This window comes from Sinocyclocheilus anshuiensis, unplaced genomic scaffold (genome assembly GCF_001515605.1).
Source record: "Sinocyclocheilus anshuiensis isolate Anshui unplaced genomic scaffold, SAMN03320099.WGS_v1.1 scaffold628, whole genome shotgun sequence".
NCBI lineage: Eukaryota > Metazoa > Chordata > Actinopteri > Cypriniformes > Cyprinidae > Sinocyclocheilus > Sinocyclocheilus anshuiensis.
The window spans coordinates 721,287-743,863 of NW_015555750.1; the positions used below are offsets into that span (position 1 = coordinate 721,287).

General features: G+C 36.2%; 3 protein-coding genes across 12 annotated transcripts in view; 2 read left to right on the forward strand and 1 right to left on the reverse strand.

The window, feature by feature from the left end:
- LOC107673714 (transcription factor Dp-1-like) overlaps positions 1–6,810 on the reverse strand; it is a 12,959-nt gene extending 6,149 nt beyond the window's left edge. Inside the window, exons 1-6 of one of the 3 annotated variants that reach the window (XM_016467447.1) lie at positions 6,702–6,810; positions 3,824–3,908; positions 3,672–3,738; positions 3,393–3,496; positions 1,604–1,725; positions 340–505 (exon numbers count right to left, since the gene is read on the reverse strand). In XM_016467447.1, coding sequence (XP_016322933.1) covers positions 340–505; positions 1,604–1,725; positions 3,393–3,496; positions 3,672–3,738; positions 3,824–3,835 — 471 coding nt within the window. In that variant the 5' untranslated portion in view covers positions 3,836–3,908; positions 6,702–6,810. Of the gene's footprint in view, positions 1–339; positions 506–1,603; positions 1,726–3,392; positions 3,497–3,671; positions 3,739–3,823; positions 3,909–5,303; positions 5,322–5,373; positions 5,560–6,701 lie in introns of those variants that run through there. The other 2 variants (XM_016467448.1, XM_016467450.1) reach the window with 2 other exon arrangements.
- A 3,326-nt stretch (positions 6,811–10,136) lies between these two features.
- On the forward strand, positions 10,137–16,329 carry LOC107673709 (DCN1-like protein 2). 8 transcript variants are annotated; one of them, XM_016467441.1, is made up of 8 exons: positions 10,137–10,206; positions 10,794–10,881; positions 11,414–11,630; positions 12,653–12,821; positions 13,688–13,818; positions 13,918–14,000; positions 14,140–14,236; positions 14,377–16,329. In XM_016467441.1, exons 2-8 carry the CDS (start codon positions 10,873–10,875, stop codon positions 14,454–14,456), a joined length of 786 nt encoding a protein of 261 aa, XP_016322927.1. In that variant the 5' UTR covers positions 10,137–10,206; positions 10,794–10,872; the 3' UTR covers positions 14,457–16,329. The 8 variants fall into 8 exon arrangements, with proteins under 8 accessions (XP_016322927.1, XP_016322929.1, XP_016322928.1 ...); XM_016467442.1 differs by lacking the exon at positions 10,137–10,206 and adding an exon at positions 10,354–10,368; XM_016467443.1 differs by lacking the exon at positions 10,794–10,881 and having other exon boundaries at positions 10,147–10,206.
- Positions 16,326–22,577, forward strand: part of LOC107673708 (cell division cycle protein 16 homolog) — a 7,744-nt gene continuing 1,492 nt past the window's right edge. The window contains exons 1-15 of the mRNA XM_016467436.1: positions 16,326–16,562; positions 16,990–17,044; positions 17,181–17,278; positions 17,519–17,557; positions 17,878–18,018; positions 18,227–18,386; positions 18,542–18,636; positions 18,932–19,065; positions 19,179–19,258; positions 19,347–19,396; positions 19,493–19,566; positions 20,302–20,427; positions 20,535–20,687; positions 20,778–20,841; positions 21,514–21,575. Coding sequence (XP_016322922.1) covers positions 16,398–16,562; positions 16,990–17,044; positions 17,181–17,278; positions 17,519–17,557; positions 17,878–18,018; positions 18,227–18,386; positions 18,542–18,636; positions 18,932–19,065; positions 19,179–19,258; positions 19,347–19,396; positions 19,493–19,566; positions 20,302–20,427; positions 20,535–20,687; positions 20,778–20,841; positions 21,514–21,575 — 1,496 coding nt within the window. The 5' untranslated portion in view covers positions 16,326–16,397. The remainder of the gene's footprint in view (positions 16,563–16,989; positions 17,045–17,180; positions 17,279–17,518; positions 17,558–17,877; positions 18,019–18,226; positions 18,387–18,541; positions 18,637–18,931; positions 19,066–19,178; positions 19,259–19,346; positions 19,397–19,492; positions 19,567–20,301; positions 20,428–20,534; positions 20,688–20,777; positions 20,842–21,513; positions 21,576–22,577) is intronic.

Below are 22,577 nucleotides of genomic sequence, written 5' to 3' on the forward strand. Positions count from 1 at the left end.
TTATGCTGCGGCGCCCGGGGAGCAGTTGGGGGTTCGGTGCCTTGCTCAAGGGCACCTCAGTCGTGGTATTGAAGGTGGGAGACAGCGCTGTACATTCACTCCCCCCACCTACAATCCCTGCCGGTACGAGACTCGAACCCACAACCTTTGGGTTATGAGTCCGACTCTCTAACCATTAGGCCACGACCACGACTAGGGGACAACACACAGAAAGTGAAGCACTATTCATTTAAGATATATGTAAATGAGCAACTCTTTAATCAGTTTAAAGAGCTGCACGTCTTCTGCACTCAACAAACAAAGCTCTGGATCAATGCCTAGCCACAGGAAGCGGCTTACCGCATCATTAGGGGAGATATGATTATCACCAGAGCTGAACTCAGCCACAAGCTCATCAGCAACCTCGTTGTAGGTTGTGACACCCTTCCGCTGGACCTTTTCGCAAACCTTCATTGAGAAATGTCTGAGGCCTTTCCCATTCTTCTCCCCCTTCTTACCCCTCTTTCTGAGGAAAAGCAGAACAAAAACCAATTATTGCTTAATATTTAACATTATGATAGATGACAGAAAAAGGATAGCCGAAAGAAATGTTTTGCTGCTGCTTTGTGGGAATTTTCCTTAGAAAATTTTCAATAGTGTCACCATGGTTCATCTTGGAAGAAAACCAAACTGATATATCCACCAATGCAAATTTCATGTAATATTTTTCTATGATTTTGAAGTTAAAATACTAAAGCCATAATAATATTTTTTCTTTCCTTTTTTAATGCCATGTCACCTTCTATGCCTATGTTCAGGACAAGAGCCAGGTTTAGTTATTCAAAATTAAAACTAAATAAGATGTATAAGATTATGATTAAGATCATTTTTTTCTTAAAAAACTTAATTATATTTGGATGTACTTGATTAAAAACCTTTTCAAAAGTATCAACAGAATAATTCTAACAAGAGTAGAAGTATTACAGTCCAGCAAAATATGTTTAATGGACAGTGGATTTTGACAAGATAGACACTTTGGGGAATTTTCTCCTGATGGTAAAAATTTATATCTTGAGTTTCCTGTCTGACATTAAGTCATTTTGTGTAATTGACTTGATATAATGATAATTATTATTACTATTATTCATTCATAATATTTTTTAATAATTCCATGTAAACATTAAAAAATAAATTAATTATAATTTTATTCCATCCCTAAAATCATTTAATTGTTTGTATCTTATTCTTACTGTAGCCAATTAACAATAGTAACGACAACAAAATTAATTTATACAATTATAATCAAACTACAAAAAGATTATTTATCAAACTTTCTTTGATTTTGAATAAAGGATAAAGTTAAAATATTCTAAAAAGTTGCCAAACAATAATAAATGTACTACTGATTTGTCTCGTAAATACAAATTGTAAAACCTGTTAATATTTTGATTTAGATATAATATTTTCTTTGCACAGGCGATTGGCCATGTTGTATTTTGAAGCCATTCTGGAGACAAAAATACAAAGCATTCAAGAACAGAAATGCACCTGGTTCCACTGAATCTATTTCTGAAATAGAAATGTCATTACATGTTATGAAGTAGCCTGCTGAAGTAAGACTTACCCCGAGGACCACGGAGACGCTTCCGATGCTTGACTCTGGGTGATAAACTGAGAGCTGGGTGTGTGTGGGCTGTTCATTAGGATTACATTGGAGCCACTGGGCCTCTGAGGTGTGCTAATGATCTGTGATAGAGACCATCAGGTTTAGGAGACAATACGGCAAACATAATAAAAAGAGCAAACAATGCTTGCTACCAAAGTATCTGATATGTGACCCTTGACCACAAAACCAGTCTTAAGTGTCAATTTTTCAAAATTGAGATTTATACATCATCTGAAAGCTGAATAAATAAGCTTTCCATTGATGTACGGTTTTTAGGATAGGACAATATTTGGTCGAGATACAACTATTTGAATATCTGGAATCTGAGAGTGCAAAAAAATCTAAATATTGAGAAAATCACCTTTAAAGTTATCCAAATGAAGTCCTTAGCAATGCATATTACTAATCAAAAATTACGTTTTGATATATTTACGGTAGGAAATTTACAAAATATCTTCATGGAACATGATCTTTACTAAATATCCTTATGATTTTTGGCATTAAAAAAAAATCTATAATTTTGACCCATACAATGTATATAGCCAAAAGGCTATTGCTACAAATATACCCCAGCGACTTAAGACTGGTTTTGTGGTCCAGGGTCACGTATAATATTAAACAGAGCTGTACTATAATGAAATCTAAATGACAAAAAGTTTGAGGTTAAGGAAGGTGAACATTTATTCAACTAGGACAAATGCAAGCTAACATGTTTCTTTTTTTATGCTGGCTACATATGACATTTTTCCAATTCTCACTGACATATGGCAAGGAATTAACAACAGCAGCTGTGGATATGCAGGTGGCTAAACAGCAAGCGTCAGTTAAACGAGCCAACAGTTTCTCTTTTCTAAATTAGTTTGTTTCATTCTTTAGTTGTTATGGGAAGCCTGCTTCAATTTCCAACAAACCCTGATTCTCTCCAGCAATTAAAAGCAGCATCCCTTGGATATATTAAAGCAGTTGTAAACTCAAAGCTAGCTCCCATCCCTGAGAAGGATATACTGTACCTCACTCCTTCAATGATTACTGCGTGTTGCTCCATGTGGATTAATAAAACTGTGAACTAAACATAACCATTCTTGGAAATCTGTTTCACCCTGAACTGCTAGATCAGAATTCAAATAATTCTCTTTCTTCGTTCAGGAGATGGTGTGTGTTCAACATCATGACTTTAGCTATGCATAAAACACTACAAGAGCATAGGCAATTTTACTTCCAGTTTCCTAAGCTCTTCCCATATTGATGCCTGGCTACTCTTAGTTGTCATAAACAAACGTCACCTGCAGGACTTAAAAATAAAAAAGGCCTGATGGCCCATGTCCAAAGTAAGAGTTTTGTGGCAGTTGACAAAAATGTGACTTGTCGTATTTTGCTAAAGGTTGAGTTTTCCTATCAAAGGTTGATATAATAATTTAGAAAAGCTATTTTACATCGTAATATTCCACAATATTACAAAAATTAATAAAAGACTTCTTTCAAAAATATTAATAAAAATCTTACTGAGCCCAAACTTTTGAACAGTAGTGTGTACTACTATTTTTGAGCCCTGTAAAAGTAACTGATAAAACCGGAAACTCTACACAATGTCAGAACAAACATCCGATTAAAGCATTGGCTGTTTAAGCGTGTGGAAAGACAGGAGATTAAACCTGAAAAACAAATTGGAATTGAGTGTGGTCTGAATAACGCTTATGTGATCTTTACATTTCAGTGTTTATGCAATCAAACTCCATTCAAAACTTACCATGTGTGGTGCAATGTTCACGTTGGAAGGGCCCAGTGTTTTTGGCAACAGCTGTTTTCCAACCACCATTGACTGTGGATGCACCGTTACTAAAGACAGCACACCTGCAGGGGTAGTATTCACAGAGGACACCGTAATGCAGTGCTATGTAAGGTCAAGCAGGTGTTTGGGCTTTTGTGAAGCATTACTGTAAGATCAAACATTCTTGAATATCTTCAAAAAATTCAGCTGCTGATGCAGTGCACTATTATCTTCACAAACTCTTAATGCTCCTCTTACCTTTGCCAGGGCTCAGGTTCTGATCAATGAAAACCTTCAGCTCCCCATTGGCCTCAATCAGACCAGCCTGTGGAGAACAAGATGACCATCAACTCATTGACTTGTACTCTATTTTCAGTGGATTACATCTAATAGAGCTAGAGAATACTCACATCTTTGGCCATGATCCCTAGGGCTGAGGAATAGATGCTTGGTCTAGCTGAAAAACCTGAGCCAAATTTCCACAACAAAATGTCTCTGCAACAGAAATGAAACTGGTCTGGCACAAAAGCTGAGGACACTTGAAGACTGTAACCAAGGTTACTACACAAATCTTTGTTTCTCACAGAGAAAGTGACTAATGAGGAAAGTTTTCATTTGCAAAAACCGCCAAAAGCATGCAATGATCAATGGGATTTCAAACAAGTATATCTTGCAGATTCGGGTGGTTTTTGATCTATGAACAGATTCACAGATGAACAGTTCAGACAGACATGGCTCGTCTCTTTGATAGGCTTCAGGTTTTCCTTCATGCCAAACCGCTCTGCGAACAAGACAGGACCAGCATTCATTCAAAATGCCACATAAATGATAAATGATGTAATTAAAAAAAAAAAAAAAGTGGCTGCATGTCTGAAAACCACCAAGAAAACATTATTAGGCATTATAGGTGGGTTCAAAATTCAAAGGTTCAGCACATTTATATTATTATTATAGGTATAATTATTAAAATATTACATAGATTTTCATATCAAAATGTTATAAGATTCAACATACATTTTCTAAGATATTCAACGAAAAAAACTAATGTTTTACTGGATGCTAATGACTTGTATTAAACACTTGATGGTTTGGTTCCTTTTACTCAATACTGATTACCTGTATGATGTTGCTTTTATGCAACAATACAGTAAACTTGCAATCATCTGATATTCTGGTCATATGCTGATATTCTGCACAACAGCACTCTTGCTAGTGTGTATGTGAAATGGACTGAAACTCTGTCACAGGTAAAGTGGATTAAAGTGAGATTTGAGTCCTCTTTCAAACCCAAGGACAGTGTGAATACATAAAGAGCTGGGTTCTTTTTCACACAGTTCACTTAATAGAGTTCCAGGTTTGCTTATTTTAAAATGCTGTCTAGGTAAGTAGCTCACAAGCTTTTGAGAGACAGCCATAGTTGATGAAAACGAGGCCCGCCGATTTGCTTCCAGCACTCGTGCAGCTGATATTACCAGACAGACCTCGACGAATCTTTCCATCTCTTTAACATCAAAATTTCAACTCGTGCACTCAAAAACCGCATGCAATCTTCTGAGAGTCATCCATATGCAACAGTTCCTGTCGTTTTAAGTAACTTTTTTTTTGCAAAAGCAATGGGCCCTTAAATATAGTAAATATTCATGGCCAATGTCCGAAGTTATAAAATCCATGTAAACGCATAAAGCAGAACAATCCGTTTTTTTCGTTTATACTTTCCGCATCAAACATAATGCACAATCGAAGCAGTATGTACTATAATAAAGCGTGTTAGCCCCGTTAGCTAGCTGCCTTTCAAACACGTTTTGCACCGAAACCCTGCTCTAAATGTAATCAAAACGTGCCCCTCCTGCTTAAATGCGACCAGATCGAGTATTGTGCATGTGCTCGTACCGTTTTGCGAACGGATCGGACTTAAATGGCCATCTGGAAATTAAGTGTGTAAACTTTCCTCTGAACTTACAGTCCTGAAGCCCTTTGCCTTCTTAGGTGGTTTTTGTTGGCATAGCCAGTTAGCAAGAGGACGGAGGAAGAGGAGGTCTGAAGCCCATCTCTCAAACAGGAAACAAAGATAAATCAAATAATATGAAAATTAAAACCCATGTGCAGTGAATGGTCATGCTTTTGGAACGAGCTTGCATTTGGGAGATGTTTGATTGTAAGATCGGGGCACATTCATAAAACCCAAAATGGATGCGGATGTTATAAGTATGCACATAAAATACGCATGGCAACTGTGAAATCCTCATGCATCGTTTCAGAAAATAATTAAAATTATTGATTTCTTTTACAACAAGTTTCTATAATTTATCTTAGGAACAGTATATAGAAACGACCTATTATATTCAGCAAGAGTTGACAGTCATAACACTACTCTGCTGGAGGGTAACAATTCATTGGCTTCGCTACAGCATAAGTTTAAACGACAGATAGTCCTTCAAAAACGGAAAATAATCGTTTAAAATTTGACAGTTGTTTACTAACTCATCAGAACTAATATAACTAGCAGGATGGATTTGGTTTAATGCCTGGCAGCCATTTTACATGGAAGCTAAAGCAAAGCCATCATGCAGTGATGCTTTAATAGCCTGCTAGCTGAAGTGACAGGTCCTTTTGACGACCTAAACTAGTTATTATCTAGTTAATAAACCCCTCACGGTTATACAAATTAAACAACAGCAACGGTTATACAAATTAAACAACAGCAACCCTTTCATTTTGCAAAAGTATTTTAAAAACGCTTTAGAGCGAATATGGTAAAGCTGTTGTTAAGCTAGCGACCAGGCGAGCTAGTAAGCTAACTTCCACTCAAATCAAGGTCATCTGGGTGGGAAGCTTTAATATAATCAATCTAGGATCTACATACTATTGTTTGCTACACGTCTGGTTTGGTAGCTTTTTCGTGCAATGGCCAAATACGAGTAAAAATCATTGAGGATTTCCCATTGCACTCCACTGACAGAAGCACTTGACATGGGTTAGCTTGTCGGCTAACACAAGCCAATTGAGACAGACAGTTTCAATATTTCACATAAGTGATAATTAAACCGGACTGAGGGTTCACAGACTAACGATCATAGATTCCATTATGTATAATTCTATACAGCTAAGTTACACGCTGAGGTTACTGACCGGTTTTGCTGGCAAACGCACTTATTTCATGCCAAATTATCTCATCGTTTTCAAACGCAGATAAATGACAACTTCTTTATGCAATGATGAATTCTAAATACAGAAAATATCGGTCAAGGCTGTCTGCGTGGACTCAAAGCCCCAACTGGTCCCACTTACGGTCGGTTGCATCCGCCTTCAACTGTCTAGAGCTGAATGAATAGCAGCGCACACAGTAGAAACTGCTCCCTCTCTGTGTCTGTAAAACTGAGCTTGGCGGTGTCTACGCCACGGGAAATCCGATTGGACAGTAATTCGCATGACGTCAGGTGAGTGTAATACGGAAGCCACGCCTATAAAAAATTTTGATTGGATGAGACTCTACAGTACCTGTGTTAAAATGTTCTCATTGGTTAATTTCAATGGATCCCACCCCACTACGTCTGAGGGCGGAGCGTGCGTAAGAATGCTTGTAAATAATAAAGAGAAACTCACTAATGAAAGGTTTATGTCGATAAAATATCTAATAAATTTTGATAATCAGAGTAAAAGTCTATAATAATAGCTACTATCAGTATTTATAAGTTTAGTTAACCATTTAAAAGCACTTTCTTACGATACATGTACATTAATACCGCTTCCCCTTTGCACTGTAACATAAATGTTATCCTATTTATTTGTATTATTATTAAGGGGTGTAAAATATACCGAGAAATTGTACATAAGTTTAAGTACAGATACTATGTTAAAAATTTTACTCAATTAAAGTCTAAGCACTAAGACTAAAAAATATTTGAGGGAAAGTAAACAAAAGTATCCACAATTAATTGAACTTCAGTATTTAAAATGAAGAAGTAAACACTTTTCTTAGCTTTTTAATAGACTTTTTAGAACAGACAGAAGAGATAATCTCAATAAATAAAAACAAATAAATTCCTGCTTAAATAAAAGGATAGTTAAACCTAGAACATGATTAATTGGCTTGTTAGGATAAAATACCTTTTTTGTATTTTTTTGTATAAGATATAAGTCCTGATGACATATGTATTTTGCACTACATGAAATTGTTATAGAATTATTTATTTATTTATTTATTTGTAAATGTAAATGTAAACATGCAAGCATTCTGTTTTAACGGTCTTAGTTACAAATTCTCCAAAATAATACTTAAGTAGTGAAGTATTATTATTCAAATACTTTACACCTTCATTATTAGAGCTATTCTAAAATGCACTTTTGGAAACAAACAAAAGTCAAGATTTAGAAAGTATGAATCATCTAACTAATAAATGAAAATGTCTGTAATTAAACTATGTCATTAGGTTGCTGTTTGGTGTCAGGCTCTGGAACTTTTTTATCTGTATTCATGCTGCCCCTACAGAACACACTGCACGGTATGTTTTATACAGATAACTAAAGTCAAAAAAGGGTGTCACCATTATCGTGTCCCTATCATTTTCATGTCTCTGGGTGGACATATTTGAAGAAGTTATCTGGGTTAAATACTGTACATCTATGAAGATGGATAAATATGATTAGGTATAGTAATTAAACAAAAACATTATTCAGAAACAAATATATACAGAAAAAGATCTAAATGCATCAATAAAAGAGACAAATTAAACAATTCAACATTTATTACAACACCCTTTATTGAAAAAGTTTGCTTGTGTTTACAAATAACTGCACATGACATAAATCAGAGAAGGTCTTGCTCTTGCAACACATGCTGTGTCTGTGTTTATTTATTACAAGAGAAACACTTTGAGCAGCAACTTGAGTTATATCATGCATGAAAGATGCACAGACCTTTTATAGGCAGGCTATTATAGATATGTGAAACATGTTTTAAAATCAGTCCATTCGGTGTTGTTCACACTAAACATTCAACACTGTTATCCACTCAAAGGTTTAGCCATCTTTTGTCTTCAGAACTGCTATAATTCTTCATAGCATAGATTCAACAAGGTGTTGGAAATATTCCTCAGAGATTTTGGTCCATACTTACAGTACATGACAGCATCAGTTGCTGCAGATTTGGTCTGGTGATTATAGAGGCCGTTTGAGTATAGTGAACTCATTGTCATGTTCAAGAAACCAGGTTGAGATGAGCTTTGTAACATGTCACAAACTGGAAGTATGAGTACACTGTGGTCATAAAGAGATGGACATGGTCAGCAGCAATACTCAGGTAGTCTGTGGCATTTAAACGATGCTCAATTGATACTAAGGGGCCTAAGTGTGCCAAGAAAATATCCACCACCCTATTACATCCACACCAGCAGCCTGAACCGTTGATATTGTGCAGGATGGATTCATGCTTTCATGTTGTTTACACCAAATTCTGACCCTACCACCTGAATGTCCAGGCAGAAATTGAGACCCATCAGACCAGGCAACCTTTTGCTCAAACCACTTTTGTCATTATCCTCTGACCTCTGGCATTTTCGCCACAGAACTACTGCTCACTGGATATTTTCTCTTTTTCAGACCAAATTGAAAGTCACTTAAATCACCTTTCTTCCCCATTCTGATGCTCGGTTTGAACTTCAGCAGATCGTCCTGAACATGTCTTCATGCCCAAAAGCATTGTGTGTGTGTATATATATATATATATATATATATGTGTGTGTGTGTGTGTGTGTGTGTGTGTGTGTGTATGTATGTACTGTATGTATTATAGTTTGCAAATGTCTTTTGTTTGCAAAAAACAATGCTTTTATGTCCTATATATTATATGGAGTTCACACTTGAGGAAGAAAAAAACTTATTTTATTTTATTTTAATTTAGGCTATTTTAATTTATTTTAATTTAAACATTTTATTCTGAGGGCCAAATAGTAGTAATATGGCCAACAAGTAAGATGAAATTCAGAGCTTTTGTCACTGTACAAAAACATATAATGCAATGCCACTGATAACATAAGATCAACATAAAACATATTCAATGCAATACAATGATGATTGAGAGAAGTACAAATAAATGTTCCTCAAAAGCCTGCTGTATCATGCTACATTTGAAAGAGATTTTTCTAAAACGATGCATTCATAATAAACCTAAAATGTTTTAGTCCAGTAAAGTTATTTTTATGTTTACTTTATAAAAATCATTAAATATTTCAGAGCAAAAACACTCGTGTGCCACAACCTGAGGGTATACATTTTTACAATTTTATTTAAAAAGTACTTACTAAAAAAGTATGAATGAGACTACCATTTAGAGGGGCAAAAGCATCTCTGGTAGAAACTAGCTTTCATACGCTACTGAATATTTCTAATAAAAAATACGACAGAATCTCAAATTAATCAATTAATCCTTTGTGAACAGATGCATAACAGGTGTGAACAGTCTGACCGAATCGACTTTCTAAAATGAATCAGATTTTCTATTAATTTGAGCTGAATTAATTGATTCATACGATAATTTGTACGAGAGAGAGGAACAACTACAGAAAATGTAGTTAAATGTAGTTTACTACTTTTAATGTGTTACTACTCATCTCTGGTAGAGAGAGAGATTTTAAACTACAAAACGCACGTTTACGAACTACAACTTCCAATACGTAACCGTTTCCACGCGCAGCCTCGCTGGCGGTCTAGCGTATTCCCTTGATGCCTACACGCATGCGCAGTTGTACATGGCAGCATTGGGTATCAATTTGGTCAAACAGCGGGTGATAAAATGGTAGGTGACAGAAATTAAAAATATTGCTGACGTTTTCTGCTTCCGTGTTCGACGGAGAAGCTCTGGCAAACTTAGATATTCCGCGTCTTGCACGAGTTGTTGTCTGCGCGTGTCGCACCGAGAATGATAATAATTGTGTGTATGTTTTGTATGGGCAGGAAGGTCAGTTGTTGATATTTAGGGAGTTCAGCATGTACCTTTCCGCCTATCTGTCCTGGAATCATGCACTGTGCTGCATAATGCATCTGAGGATTATTATTATTCTGTGCTTTAGCCAAGCATGCATGCTGTTAACCCTGATGTTCTGTTTTGGATTTTCGAGACCCTCCAAGCCCTATTTTAACACACCAAAATCTTACTTAACATCGAACAATCTGGTTAAACGTCATGACTTTTCCAAAATGCAACAGATCTGATTATAAAAAAGCTTTCAACTCGATGTTATGATTAAATAGTTTTACATTTAAAAACAAAGCTTATTTCTGTTGTGGTGTCGTTGAGACCCCAAGTTTAAAACCAGATTGATAAATGCAATGACATCACTGATGTTTTTAAATGTTTACAATGATTTTTCACGTACAATATAGGGGCCTCTGGGACCCCAAACAACCAGGCAGCCAATAATGTCAGCAGAACAGGAGGGTTACATCCATACCCAGCTATGAAATGTCAAACGTAAGTCTTTTAGCCCCAGCCTGGTTATTTTCCAGATTGTAATACCCTCTAAACATGTCTTAAGTGGGCTATCAAACTTTTTGCACATTGTGTTCTGGTTCTGTGTCTTGTGATGGCCCAGTCAGAATGGTTATTTTGAACTCGTTGTAAGAACTAGAGTAAAAACAGCTTACTGTGCATCGATGGAAATAACTGTAGGGTAACCCGGTTGTTTTGCACTGGCCGCCCTGAGCTTGCCATCTCATATTACATGCCAAGCGCAAGTGGCCTGTCACAGGTCCTCACATGCTTGGTGCTTCAGTCGAACTTGCTATAACCGGTAGAATGTCCTTTTAAATTGCCACATAGGACGTTTGGTCAGCGCTTTGTTTATGGTTGTTCCAGTTGTCAGCTTTAGTCTTGTGCCTGAATGTGTGCAATTTTCTCTCTCTGTATGTTCGTTTGTGTCTCTTTCTGTCTGTACACACTGCTGAGTGTATTCCTCCGTCTGTCTGAGTTCATGTCTGAGGGCATATCTTTTGTGTCCACACAGCATAAACTAAAATCCTCCCAAAAGGACAAGGTACGGCAGTTCATGTCCTTTACTCAAGCTGGGGAGAAGACCGCCGTATACTGTCTCACTCAAAATGACTGGAAACTAGAGGTGGCCACGGACAACTACTTTCAGAACCCAGATTTGTACCACAAGGAATCCATGAAAATCTCAGTGGACCGAAAAAAGCTGGAGCAGCTTTACAATCGATATAAAGGTGAGTTTTAATCTAATTTGGATATGTATTATGCCTGCTGTCCTGTGCCTGAGAGTATTAATGCATGCTAAAAAGTGCTCTTAGTCATTTGTTTCTCATTAAAAAAGTCATACAATTTTTTTTTCTATTACTTTTGAGAAATATGATTCAATTGTAAAGCTTTTTAACTTTTCTACCCAGAGTGGCTTACACTCTCGTGAGGACCTTCATTTTGAAATCACACGACCAGCAGTGTCATGCAGTTCCACTGTGTTACTAATAATAAAAACAAGTTTACTTTATATAGTTCTTAATCAGCGGGTGCTTAAAGTTGGCATGAAATGGAAATGCATCCTAATTAATCCATGTATGTTTCATTTTAAAAAAAATGTTTTGACTTTGTAATGTTTAATCAAAATTTCATAACTCTTCTCGTGAAATGACACGCTTTCTCTTTGGTGATTTATGGCAGACTTCTCAAATCATTTAATTTACATAAACTCTGCCCTTTTTTATATAAAGCTGTAAGCTTGCATTCACATCTTCCTCTATCCAATCAACAACTGATCGACTGAACCAAGTCCCCGTCCTCCTTTTTTTTTCTTCCAGATAATTTGTAAATAAAAGTTTCACTCACAATGCAGCAAAATGATTTTGTCTCTACTTTTGTTACATTGCAACTTTAATCAAACATATACGTACATCTAAACAAAACAATGGAATTAAACTTAGAATAAAGACAAAGTGTGAGTGGAAAAATAAAATGTTTAAACAAGGTGTTCCTGTTAGAGCAATCAAACAAGATCTGCAGCTTGCATGCCACAGAGTGAAGAAAAAATTACAGGACCTATACAAACAAACATGGTGCATTCACATGTCATTATGAAGCCCAAAACCACTTAGATGAAGAAGAGCCAGCAAAACCTAAACAAAAACTTACTGCTGCACCTTTAAATGTTGAATTCCTCTTAGAAATGTTTGTTTTACGAAACTGACACTTAGTGTTCTTGGTTTTTTGAAAGTCTTTTGTTTCCCCCCCTCAGATCCCCAGGATGAGAATAAGATTGGGATCGATGGAATTCAACAGTTCTGTGATGACCTCAATCTGGATCCGGCCAGCATCAGTGTTCTGGTTGTGGCATGGAAATTCCGTGCAGCAACACAGTGTGAATTCAGCAAGAAAGAGTTAATTGATGGCATGACAGAGCTGGGGTGGGCTATGACATAATTTCTTTATTTAGTCATGGGCACTGTTGACAATATTTGGGTTGTGTGGTGGCTGGCAATATCATTAAAGGGGTCAGATGATGCGATTTCAATTTTTCCTTTCTCTTTGAAGTGTTACAAGCTCTTGGTGCATAAAGAAGATCTGTAAAGTTGCAAAGACTAAAGTCTCAAATCCAAAGAGATATTCTTTATAAAAGTTATAAAAGAGTCAACCACGCCTACCTAAAACGGCTCGTTCTAACACGCCCCCACATGTCTACATGACGATGTGGGAAGATTTGCATAACGCCGCCCAAATGTTCACGCAAAGAAAGAAGGCGTAACTTTTATTCTCGCTGTAGTATTGTTGCTGCCGCCATGTCGTGAAGGCACTGTGTTTCGTTGTGAAAGCGAAACTGCTTTGTTTGGCCTTCCAAAAGAGGACGATATCCGCTTCGTCATGCCTTGTGTTTTTTGAACCTTAAACAGCATAAACACATTTCATTACACCAAATAATGTTATTTTTAGCAACATCATATGACCCCTTTAAAGGTGCTTTGGGAATATCACACAAAATGTCCTACTACCTGACAGAATCACTGAAAAAAAGGTGTCTTGAGAAATCACACCTCTTTCTGTGACAGTCTTCAGCTCTGAGCACCACAGAAAAATGAGCCAATCTGAAATGCCTGATGTATCTGAAATTATTTTGCACGTTTTAGATTTGCTGAGAGAAGCTGTATAGTTAAAATTGGCAGAATGGAAGAAGTCAGGCTGGAATCGCTAACAGCATCTTTGAGTTTTGTATGAATGGCATGAAGAATCAGTGATTAGATTAATGATGAGCCTAAACGTTTCATTTCATCTGCAGGTGTGACAGTCCGGAGAAGCTTCGCGCTCTTCTGCCCAGATTAGAACAGGATCTGAAAGACAGCGGAAAGTTCAAAGACTTCTACCAGTTCACCTTCAACTTTGCCAAGAATCCTGGACAAAAAGGTTTAGGTAAGGGCACCTTTTCTTTCTGCATTTCTGTGAGTTTTCACTCTGGTTTCTAGCACTGAATAAACAGTTGTCTGTATTAATGGTCTTTTTCCATTTCAGATTTAGAGATGGCAGTAGCATATTGGAACCTGGTTCTGGTTGGACGTTTTAAGTTCCTAGACCTCTGGAACAGATTTTTATTGGTAAGTCATCATTACAGCTTTGGACCTTTGATCCTGTTTCGCACTGAATACAAATTAAAATGGGTTTTAACCACAGAGTGGAATAATTTCCTTTAGCAATTAATTTAGATGCTCTCTGGTCTCTCCTTATTTTGTGCAGGAGCATCATAAGCGATCAATTCCCAAAGACACATGGAACTTGCTCCTGGATTTCGGCAACATGATTGCAGATGACATGTCAAACTATGATGAAGAAGGTGACATGCATTATCAATACTTTTTAGTTTTGTGAGCTGACTGAATTTTTAGCAATTGGTCTTTTAAGTCATAAATTGACTGCATTTACTCATGTAGGGTATGTTGGATTTTAATAATGTGACGTTTTGCTTTGTTTCAGGAGCATGGCCTGTTCTCATCGACGACTTTGTGGAATACGCTCGGCCAATCGTGATGGGATCAAAACGCAAAACTGTATAGTAACACTGCCCCTGGGCGAGAACTCACGCCTTGGTCGCCTCATTGACTTTGTAGTTTTTATAAAGACTTGTAAGCATTATAAGAGAGAACTAAGAGAAACACTTGAAACCGACAAGCTTTGCAAAAGGAAAAACAGGATGGAAAAGACGACTCAGACTTCCACACATCACACAGGAAGGACAAGAGTGCGAAACTCAAGATTTCTTATAGAGCCATCAAATGCACATGGCCAGCTATATTTGCACTGGCGACTCAATTCTAGCCCGAAACCCTTGGAGATTTTGGGTGGATAACTTCGAACCTAGTACCTCATCTCCATAGCAGTCAGTGTCACTCTATAGGGCCGAGTCCTCATTGCCTACCCACTCCTCACAGTCTGAGTTATGGAATAGTCTCTCCAGTTTCGTTTTAGATTATGTACCCATCTGTCTGGGTGTGTATCTCATGCAGGACGTGATGCTGATCATGTCTGCATTTTAAGCCAGATGTTCATGGGAGCATGCGGCTCACAACACCAGCACTATTGTTACAGTTGTAAAATACTGTACCTACTGCAGCAGTATGTACAGAGAGAAATGTATTCTCAGTAATGTTTTATTATATGAAATATGAGAAATATGAAAGAAAGGCGTGGTCAAAACAAGATGCCGCCATACCATGTTCTTGTGTGATTTTAGGTCAAATGTGTCATCTGCCCTGTTGCGGAACTTGTAACAACACGGTTCAGTGTTACTTTTTTTTTTTTGCAGATTTATGTTAAGAAATAAATTATTGCCCTTTATGTTCTTCTCAATCTCTAACAACCCTGTTATTCTTTAACTGGGCATCTATGCTTGGACAACAAGAGGCTTTGCAAGCTTTCACTATGAAACATTCTCCCATCAGTATCACAAACTGAACATGCTTCTGAATCAAAATGATTAGTACAGAATATTAATATCTCCCTTCATAAATCTCTGAAAAGCAACCCTGAAGCATGATGGTAGGGCTGCAGTTATATTTGGTTTGCACCAAACATTCAGGACACTGGGTTAATTTTAGTGTCCTGAGACCACAATTATTTATATAACAAAAAAAGCTTCTAGCAAAATTCAGGCATGATGTAATGTTCATCTTTTTCAGAAGCGGTTTCCTTCTTGTCGAAGAGTGCCAAATCTGCAGTGCTGAGAATATTGATGCCAGCCAAAATGCTCTGCATCGTGGTCAGTAGTGTAGCTGGCCTATTGGTCACCCGTATGACATCTTTTTTCTCTTGCTCAGTTAGGCCTGGATTGTGCCCAGTGTTTCTTGCATCCATTAATGTGTATAGGGAGATTTAAACCTTTGCCAATAATATTATAATACCTTTTGAAGCTTTTTTTAATTCTTCAGTTCTTCTGAAAGTTCGATTTCACGGGCTGATCTTTTGTTTTAGTGAATAGAAGCAGTCCAACACAGTAAAATAACTGATTATATCACTTAATTGAATGTATTTAAAACAGTTTTAGTATGATTATGTATGACTTTCTTCTGTGAAACATGAGATTTTAGGCTGTCATCTGCCTGATATTCTCAATTCTCAAAAAAAAAAAAGTAACAGGAACAACATGAGGGTGAGTAAACGATGACAATTTTTATTTTGGGTGAACTATTACTTTAATGGCGGAAAGAAACTTTCAATGCAATTTTACTGTGTACCACAAGAGAGCGGCAATGTGTTTATAATCCAAAGAGGATTCACGTTTTAGAGGTTGTGTGTTTATGTATTGCTGCATTTTTATTATGTGTGTTTATATATGTTATAATATTCTAAGTGTGTAAAAAATGTATTTTAACTGAAATTTGCATTTTTGTTGCATTTTTCGTTGTTACTTCCAATCCATACAGATAATAAAAACAAATGACGGAACTTCACAAAATCCGTGTTTCTGTACGGAGTGTTATCAATGTAACACACGTTTTATGCTAACCGCGGGCTTCAATCTACATACAGAGTATCAGTCTTACAGAACTCATTTTCAATCCATTGCATTTGACAAGAATGACAGTTTTTTGTATTTGACAAACAGTACAATCACCATGAATCTTGACAGGCTTCGTAAAAGAGTGAGACACTACATTGATCAGGTAAGAAGAGGCAATATATTTAGCATTAAGACTAGCTTTAATTTGTACCTCAAATACGATTTTATTAATTGCTGATTTTATAAAGCTGTTTATATGATACTACGTAATCAGAATATTATAGAAAATGAAAAAGGTAGAGTTAGTACATTAAGCTCGGAACACCTGGGTGTTTGAAGCTAGCCAGCTGACTTTCATGCTAACAGGTTTGAAAGCTTCTTAATTTATTTTTAAATAACATAATTATTTATTATTAATAGATATGGCATCATGTTGTTTTGGACTATTTTATTCTCAGAAATAAATAGGTAATATAACCTCTATGCACTAATGTGGCTAAATGATCTTGTACATCAAGTTTTATCTTCATAGTGACAATATAAATGAAATGAAGTTTTTCTCTATAATTATCGCATGATCTGTTTTATAGCAACAGTATCAAAGTGCTCTTTTCTGGGCTGACAAAGTAGCATCCTTATCACATGGTAAGTATCTTCATCCTCCTGAACACTGTATGGATATTGTCAAACAGCAGTAGATAAAATTCATTCTGTGTTAGTTAAATTACCTTGACTCTTAATTGCATACTGGACTAATCCCAGACTGTTTAATCTCTTATAGAGGATCCTCAAGACATTTATTGGTTAGCACAGTGCCTTTATTTGACAGCACAGTATCACAGAGCTTCTCATGCGCTCAGATCTCGCAAACTTGACAAGGTAAGAGCTATTGATTGATCGATCGATTGATGAAAGTCATTTCAGTAGTAACAGATATTCTTAAATCTCCGAGTTGCAGTCCTTCAAAAACCTAACCCGATAAATTAATTGACACAAATGTATTTCCATGCTGAAATGTTGGAAGTGCATTAGTATGAAGTAAAGAAATCATCGTGTTCAAGGGAGTTAATGAATTAGTATACAGTGCTTGTTATTTATAGCTTCGTTTTTGTTTCTCAGTTGTATGGAGCCTGTCAGTATCTAGCTGCAAGATGTCACGTGAGTATTTACATTAATGTCATGAAAGCTTTATTTTATGCATTATATAAAATAAAATATTGTGATATTGCATATAAATGCATTATATATACAATATATGTTTTTTGCCTTTTTGTGGGAAGATTTGTAAAATGGAATTTACTATGTAAATGTAAACAAATAAGTGTATTGGTATCTGAAAACGTAATCAAACTAGCCAAAATATTTAATAAATGGATGGAGCATTTGTGTAATTTTATCACTGACAGACCAATTTTTCTGAAAACCTATATAAGGAAATAATCATTGATTGTACCATTACATTTTTTTGTAATCTGCAGTATGCTGCCAAAGAATATCAACAAGCTCTAGACATACTGGACATGGAGGAAGCAGCCAGTAAAAAATTATTGGAGAAGAATGTAAAGGAGGATAATGGCTCAAGAGAAACCGTAAAGGAATGGGAAATGTCTCCTGCCTCAGTGAGCCTAACTCTTTTATTTATTTTTTTTAGGATCAAAACTGCATTGTTTTTTTCCCCTGATTTCTGGAACATTTTCTTGTTCATTGATTGTGTTTATTATGTTTTATTTTTGATATTTACACTATACCTGAATGAATGAGTCCAGTTGGTCTTTAGAAATAAACAGTTTGACTGGATCTTTTACTCCCTGTGGCCTTTTCACTCAGATCAATAGTTCCATCTGTCTCCTGCGGGGGAAGATCTATGATGCCATGGACAACAGACCCCTAGCCACGTCTAGCTACAAAGAGGCCTTGAAACTGGACGTCTACTGCTTTGAAGCCTTTGACCTTTTGACGTCCCATCACATGCTGACCGCCCAAGAGGGTGAGAGAAGCATTTCATACTTTCATTCCGTTTTTTGAAATTCTCTGTTTTTGTACATTAAGTTGCTTACAGCTTAACTAACATTATTAGTGGACCCCAAAAAATATGTATGTATATAAATGCTTTTAAATTCATAAAATGTTATTTTGTTGTAGAGAAAGATTTCTTGGATTCTCTGCCCTTAAGTCAACAATGTACAGAAGAGGAAGTGGAATTGCTGCATTTCCTTTTTGAAAATAAGTTAAAGAAGGTAAGAAGGTCTTTTTTCTATCGAAACTTTGGTAAGGTTCAATTAGGACAAAAGAAGTAAAAGATTTGTGTACCAAAGATGGTTTGCTAAGATTTGCTTATGAAAAAGCTTTGATTGAACATTCACGTCATCATGTGGATCAGATGCTGTTCATTATTTTTCCTGATTTTGTTGTGTTTATTCTTCAGTTTAAAAAAGGAACGTGCACAAATTACTTAATTTGAAGTACCTGTTTATTCAGTCAGTGGTTTTGAAGTGCTCACTGAAGAGCTAATCAGCAACTCTCCTTTTCCAGTATAACAAACCTAGCGAGATGGTCGTCCCAGAAATAGTCAACGGTCTCCAGGACAACTTGGATGTTGTCGTCTCCCTCGCAGAGCGACATTATTACAACTGTGACTTTAAAATGTGCTACTCTCTTACGTCAATGTAAGTTTGCAAAACCGACATTGGTTTCTAATGTTTGGTTTCTAATGTTTGGTTTGACATTTAGGAAGAGTTTGAAATCCTCTGATGTTTTTTTTTTTTTTTTTTAAATCTAGGGTTATGGTGAAAGACCCGTTTCATGCTAACTGTTTACCAGTGCACATAGGAACCCTTGTTGAGCTGAGCAAAGCAAATGGTATGAGACTAAATATTGATTTCAGCTTTCATTTAAATGTCGACTGTTAATGTGGAATCATAACATTTATCATCCGTTGTCTCTTTAGAGTTGTTTTACCTGTCTCATAAACTGGTGGATTTGTATCCCAGCAATCCAGTGAGTTAGATTCCCTTAACATCTCATAACACAAGTTTCAACTAAGTTTTATGTGATTGCTTTCTCATCATTTCTTTCTCTGTGAACCTTTTCAAGGTTTCGTGGTTTGCTGTTGGTTGTTACTATCTCATGGTTGGGCATAAAAACGAACACGCAAGGCGGTATCTGAGGTACAACTGTAGTTAATTATGTAAACTTACAATTCCATTCAAAAGTTTGTGGTCAGTAAGATTTTTTTAAAAGAAATGGTTACTTTATTTAGCAAGGATGCATTAAATTGACCTGAAGTGACAGTAAAGACTTTTAGATTGTTACAAAAAATTAACAATTCAAATGAATGCTGTTTAAATTTTCTAAAATATTAAGTAGCAAAACACAGCTGTTGAGCACCAAATCAGCATATAAGTTTAGCTTTGCCTCCTCTGGAATAAATTACATTTTTAAATATATTCAAATAGAAAACAGTTATTTGAATTGTAATCATATTTAATATGCTTTAACTAATATAAAATATTAATATGTAGCATTACAGTTACTGTATTTCTGTTCAAATAAATGCAGCCCTGATGAGCATAAGAGACTTATTTCAATAACATTCAATTGTTTTACTGAAATTGTCACATAATGTTGTCTAACATACAGTTCTTACTAAAGAAGTCACTCATATCTTCGAAAGAAATACAAAATAAGTGAAAAAGTATTGTAAACTTTTGCCCTATTACATAAATGCAAATATTCTGGGGGAAAACCACTTTTTAGTGCTGACCCTGCAGAACTCAATTTCCCATAGAGGTCGTTTTCGTGAAACATGTTTCTGTGCTAAATCTGGCAAAAGGTTTCGTAATAATAGCAGTAGATTTGTAGCTGAGGAAACTCATGGTTAACATCAAAATCCCCTTCTACAGTAAAGCCACCACACTGGAGCGCACATACGGACCGGCATGGATAGCATACGGTCACTCGTTTGCTGTGGAGAGTGAACACGATCAGGCCATGGCTGCGTACTTCACTGCTGCCCAGCTCATGAAAGGGTTTGTAGACCTGCAGTGCTTGTGACAGTTAAATTCATTAGGACAAGACAAATATTTGCCTCTAGTTTAGGCCAAAAAAAAAACATTCTGACTTCCTGTTTGAGCAGATGTCACTTGCCCATGCTGTACATTGGTTTGGAGTATGGACTCACTAACAACCCCAAGCTGGCAGAACGTTTCTTTAGCCAGGCCCTCAGCATTGCACCTGAGGACCCCTTTGTCATACATGAGGTAGCTGTGGTTGCCTTCCAAAATGGAGAGTAAGTGATTACAAAAGCATTCACACTATATTCATCAGTTGTTAGTGGTATTGTACAAGCTTTGCTGATGAACGCTTTGCTTTGTTACAGTTATAAAACAGCCGAGAAGTTGTTTCTAGAAGCTATGGATAAGATCAAGGCCATTGGAAATGAGGTAACCATCCTGTCGCTTCTATCATCTAGTTGTTTTTCTGCTTGTTTTTGGTCAGAACAGACGCTAGTCAGAGTAGACTTCATGATGCTCTTTTATGTTCTTGGGTGCATCGTTCAACTGATGAAACAATGAAAATACCGCTTTTACACAAATTTCCAATAGACAAACAGATTCTTGTATTGATCGTTACTCAAATTCAGTTGTGTCAAAATAAAAAATATGTCTGTCCTCTATAGCAGTGTTTCCCAACCGGGGTGCCGCGGCACCTGTCGAGAGCGGGGGTGCAGTGTAAAAAAAAATCATTTTTTAATATTTTTAAATTGCTAAAATGTTCAAAAAAGCATCTATTATATAATATAAATTTCTGATGTCGCCAATAATTAGAGATGCACCGAAATTTCGGCTGCCGAAAATTAGTTCACCGCTCGGGTTTCACTTTCACGTGGTGTGACACTCCGCGTATTATCCCACTCAATGCGTGTGCGCTCCACTCGTATACCGTTCATGCGAATCGGAACAGCAAAGTACACTCAAAAATTTAGCCGACAGGAAACATCGATGTAGTACAGTATTCATATTTAATGGCCGTATTTATCACTTTTGGTACATTGTAGGAATCATACCCTTGTAAAATGTTCTGTTCTTTTAATGAATCATTTCTTTTTTTTTTAGGTGACGGTAGACAAATGGGAGCCGCTCTTAAACAATTTGGGTCATGTCTGTCGAAAATTGAAGTAAGTTGAAAGAATCCTGATTTTACAGTACATTTTAGTTTTTAGTACATTTACTTTCGTTTTTCATAACCTACGCTACCATTCAAATGTTTGGGGTTGACCGAAATAAATTATTTTCATGAGCTGCATTTAGTTGATCAAGGGTGCAAAAAGTTGAGCAGTAATAGTAAAGACATTTATAATCTTACAAAAGATTGTTTGAAATAAATGCTGTTCTTTTTTAACCTTCTATTCATCAAAGAATCCTGAAAAATTGATCAGTTTCCACAACAATATTTCAACATTGATAAGAAGAAATGTTTCTTGAGCACTAAATCAGCATTTTAGAATGATTTCTGAAGGATCATGTGACACTGAAGACCTGCTGCTGAAAATTCAGCTTTGCCATCACAGGAATAAGTTATATTTTAAAATATTATGTAAAATCAGAATAAGAACAATAACTTTTTTATTGCATTTTTTTTCATCAAAGTAATGCAGCCTTGTTGAGAGTAAGAGACTTCAAAAACATTGCACATAAATCTTACAAAACCCAAACTTTTGAGTGGTAGTGTACATACACTACACTACATATTGGCAAATATTGCAGCTGAAATACCTCATTATATCCCATTTAAAATAGATGGGATCTGGGCCATAGTGACGCACTAACCTGGAATTGTGACTAACAAGTGTCTGCTTCTAAAATGATCAGGAGTGGTATTTTAATGAAGAGCATGAACAGCATGGTCACATGGCATCCTTTCTCTGATTTGTCTTGTTTTCTCCACTTTAATACAGTGCTTGTTTTGTTCTGTCACTCTAGTGTTTCATGAATTATGCATGTCCACCCACTGGATATCAAAGGGCTCGCAATTCACACTTGAAGATCATTCCACTCATGATTCTATAGTTATAAATGGCTCTTTAATTATTTATTTTGTCTTTGTTTGTAAAAAAAAAATAAAAAATGTTATATATATATATATATATATATATACACACACAGAGAGAGAGTTTTTT

Bases quoted from the DNA above. Each gene is read 5' to 3' on its own strand.
- LOC107673709 (XM_016467438.1), top strand. From the start codon at position 11,253: ATGGTTGTTCCAGTTGTCAGCTTTAGTCTTGTGCCTGAATGTGTGCAA. The intron at 11,631-12,652 runs GTGAGTTTTAAT...TCCCCCCCTCAG, and splicing joins GCTTTACAATCGATATAAAG to ATCCCCAGGATGAGAATAAG. The intron at 13,819-13,917 runs GTAAGGGCACCT...TTTCCATTTCAG, and splicing joins TCCTGGACAAAAAGGTTTAG to ATTTAGAGATGGCAGTAGCA.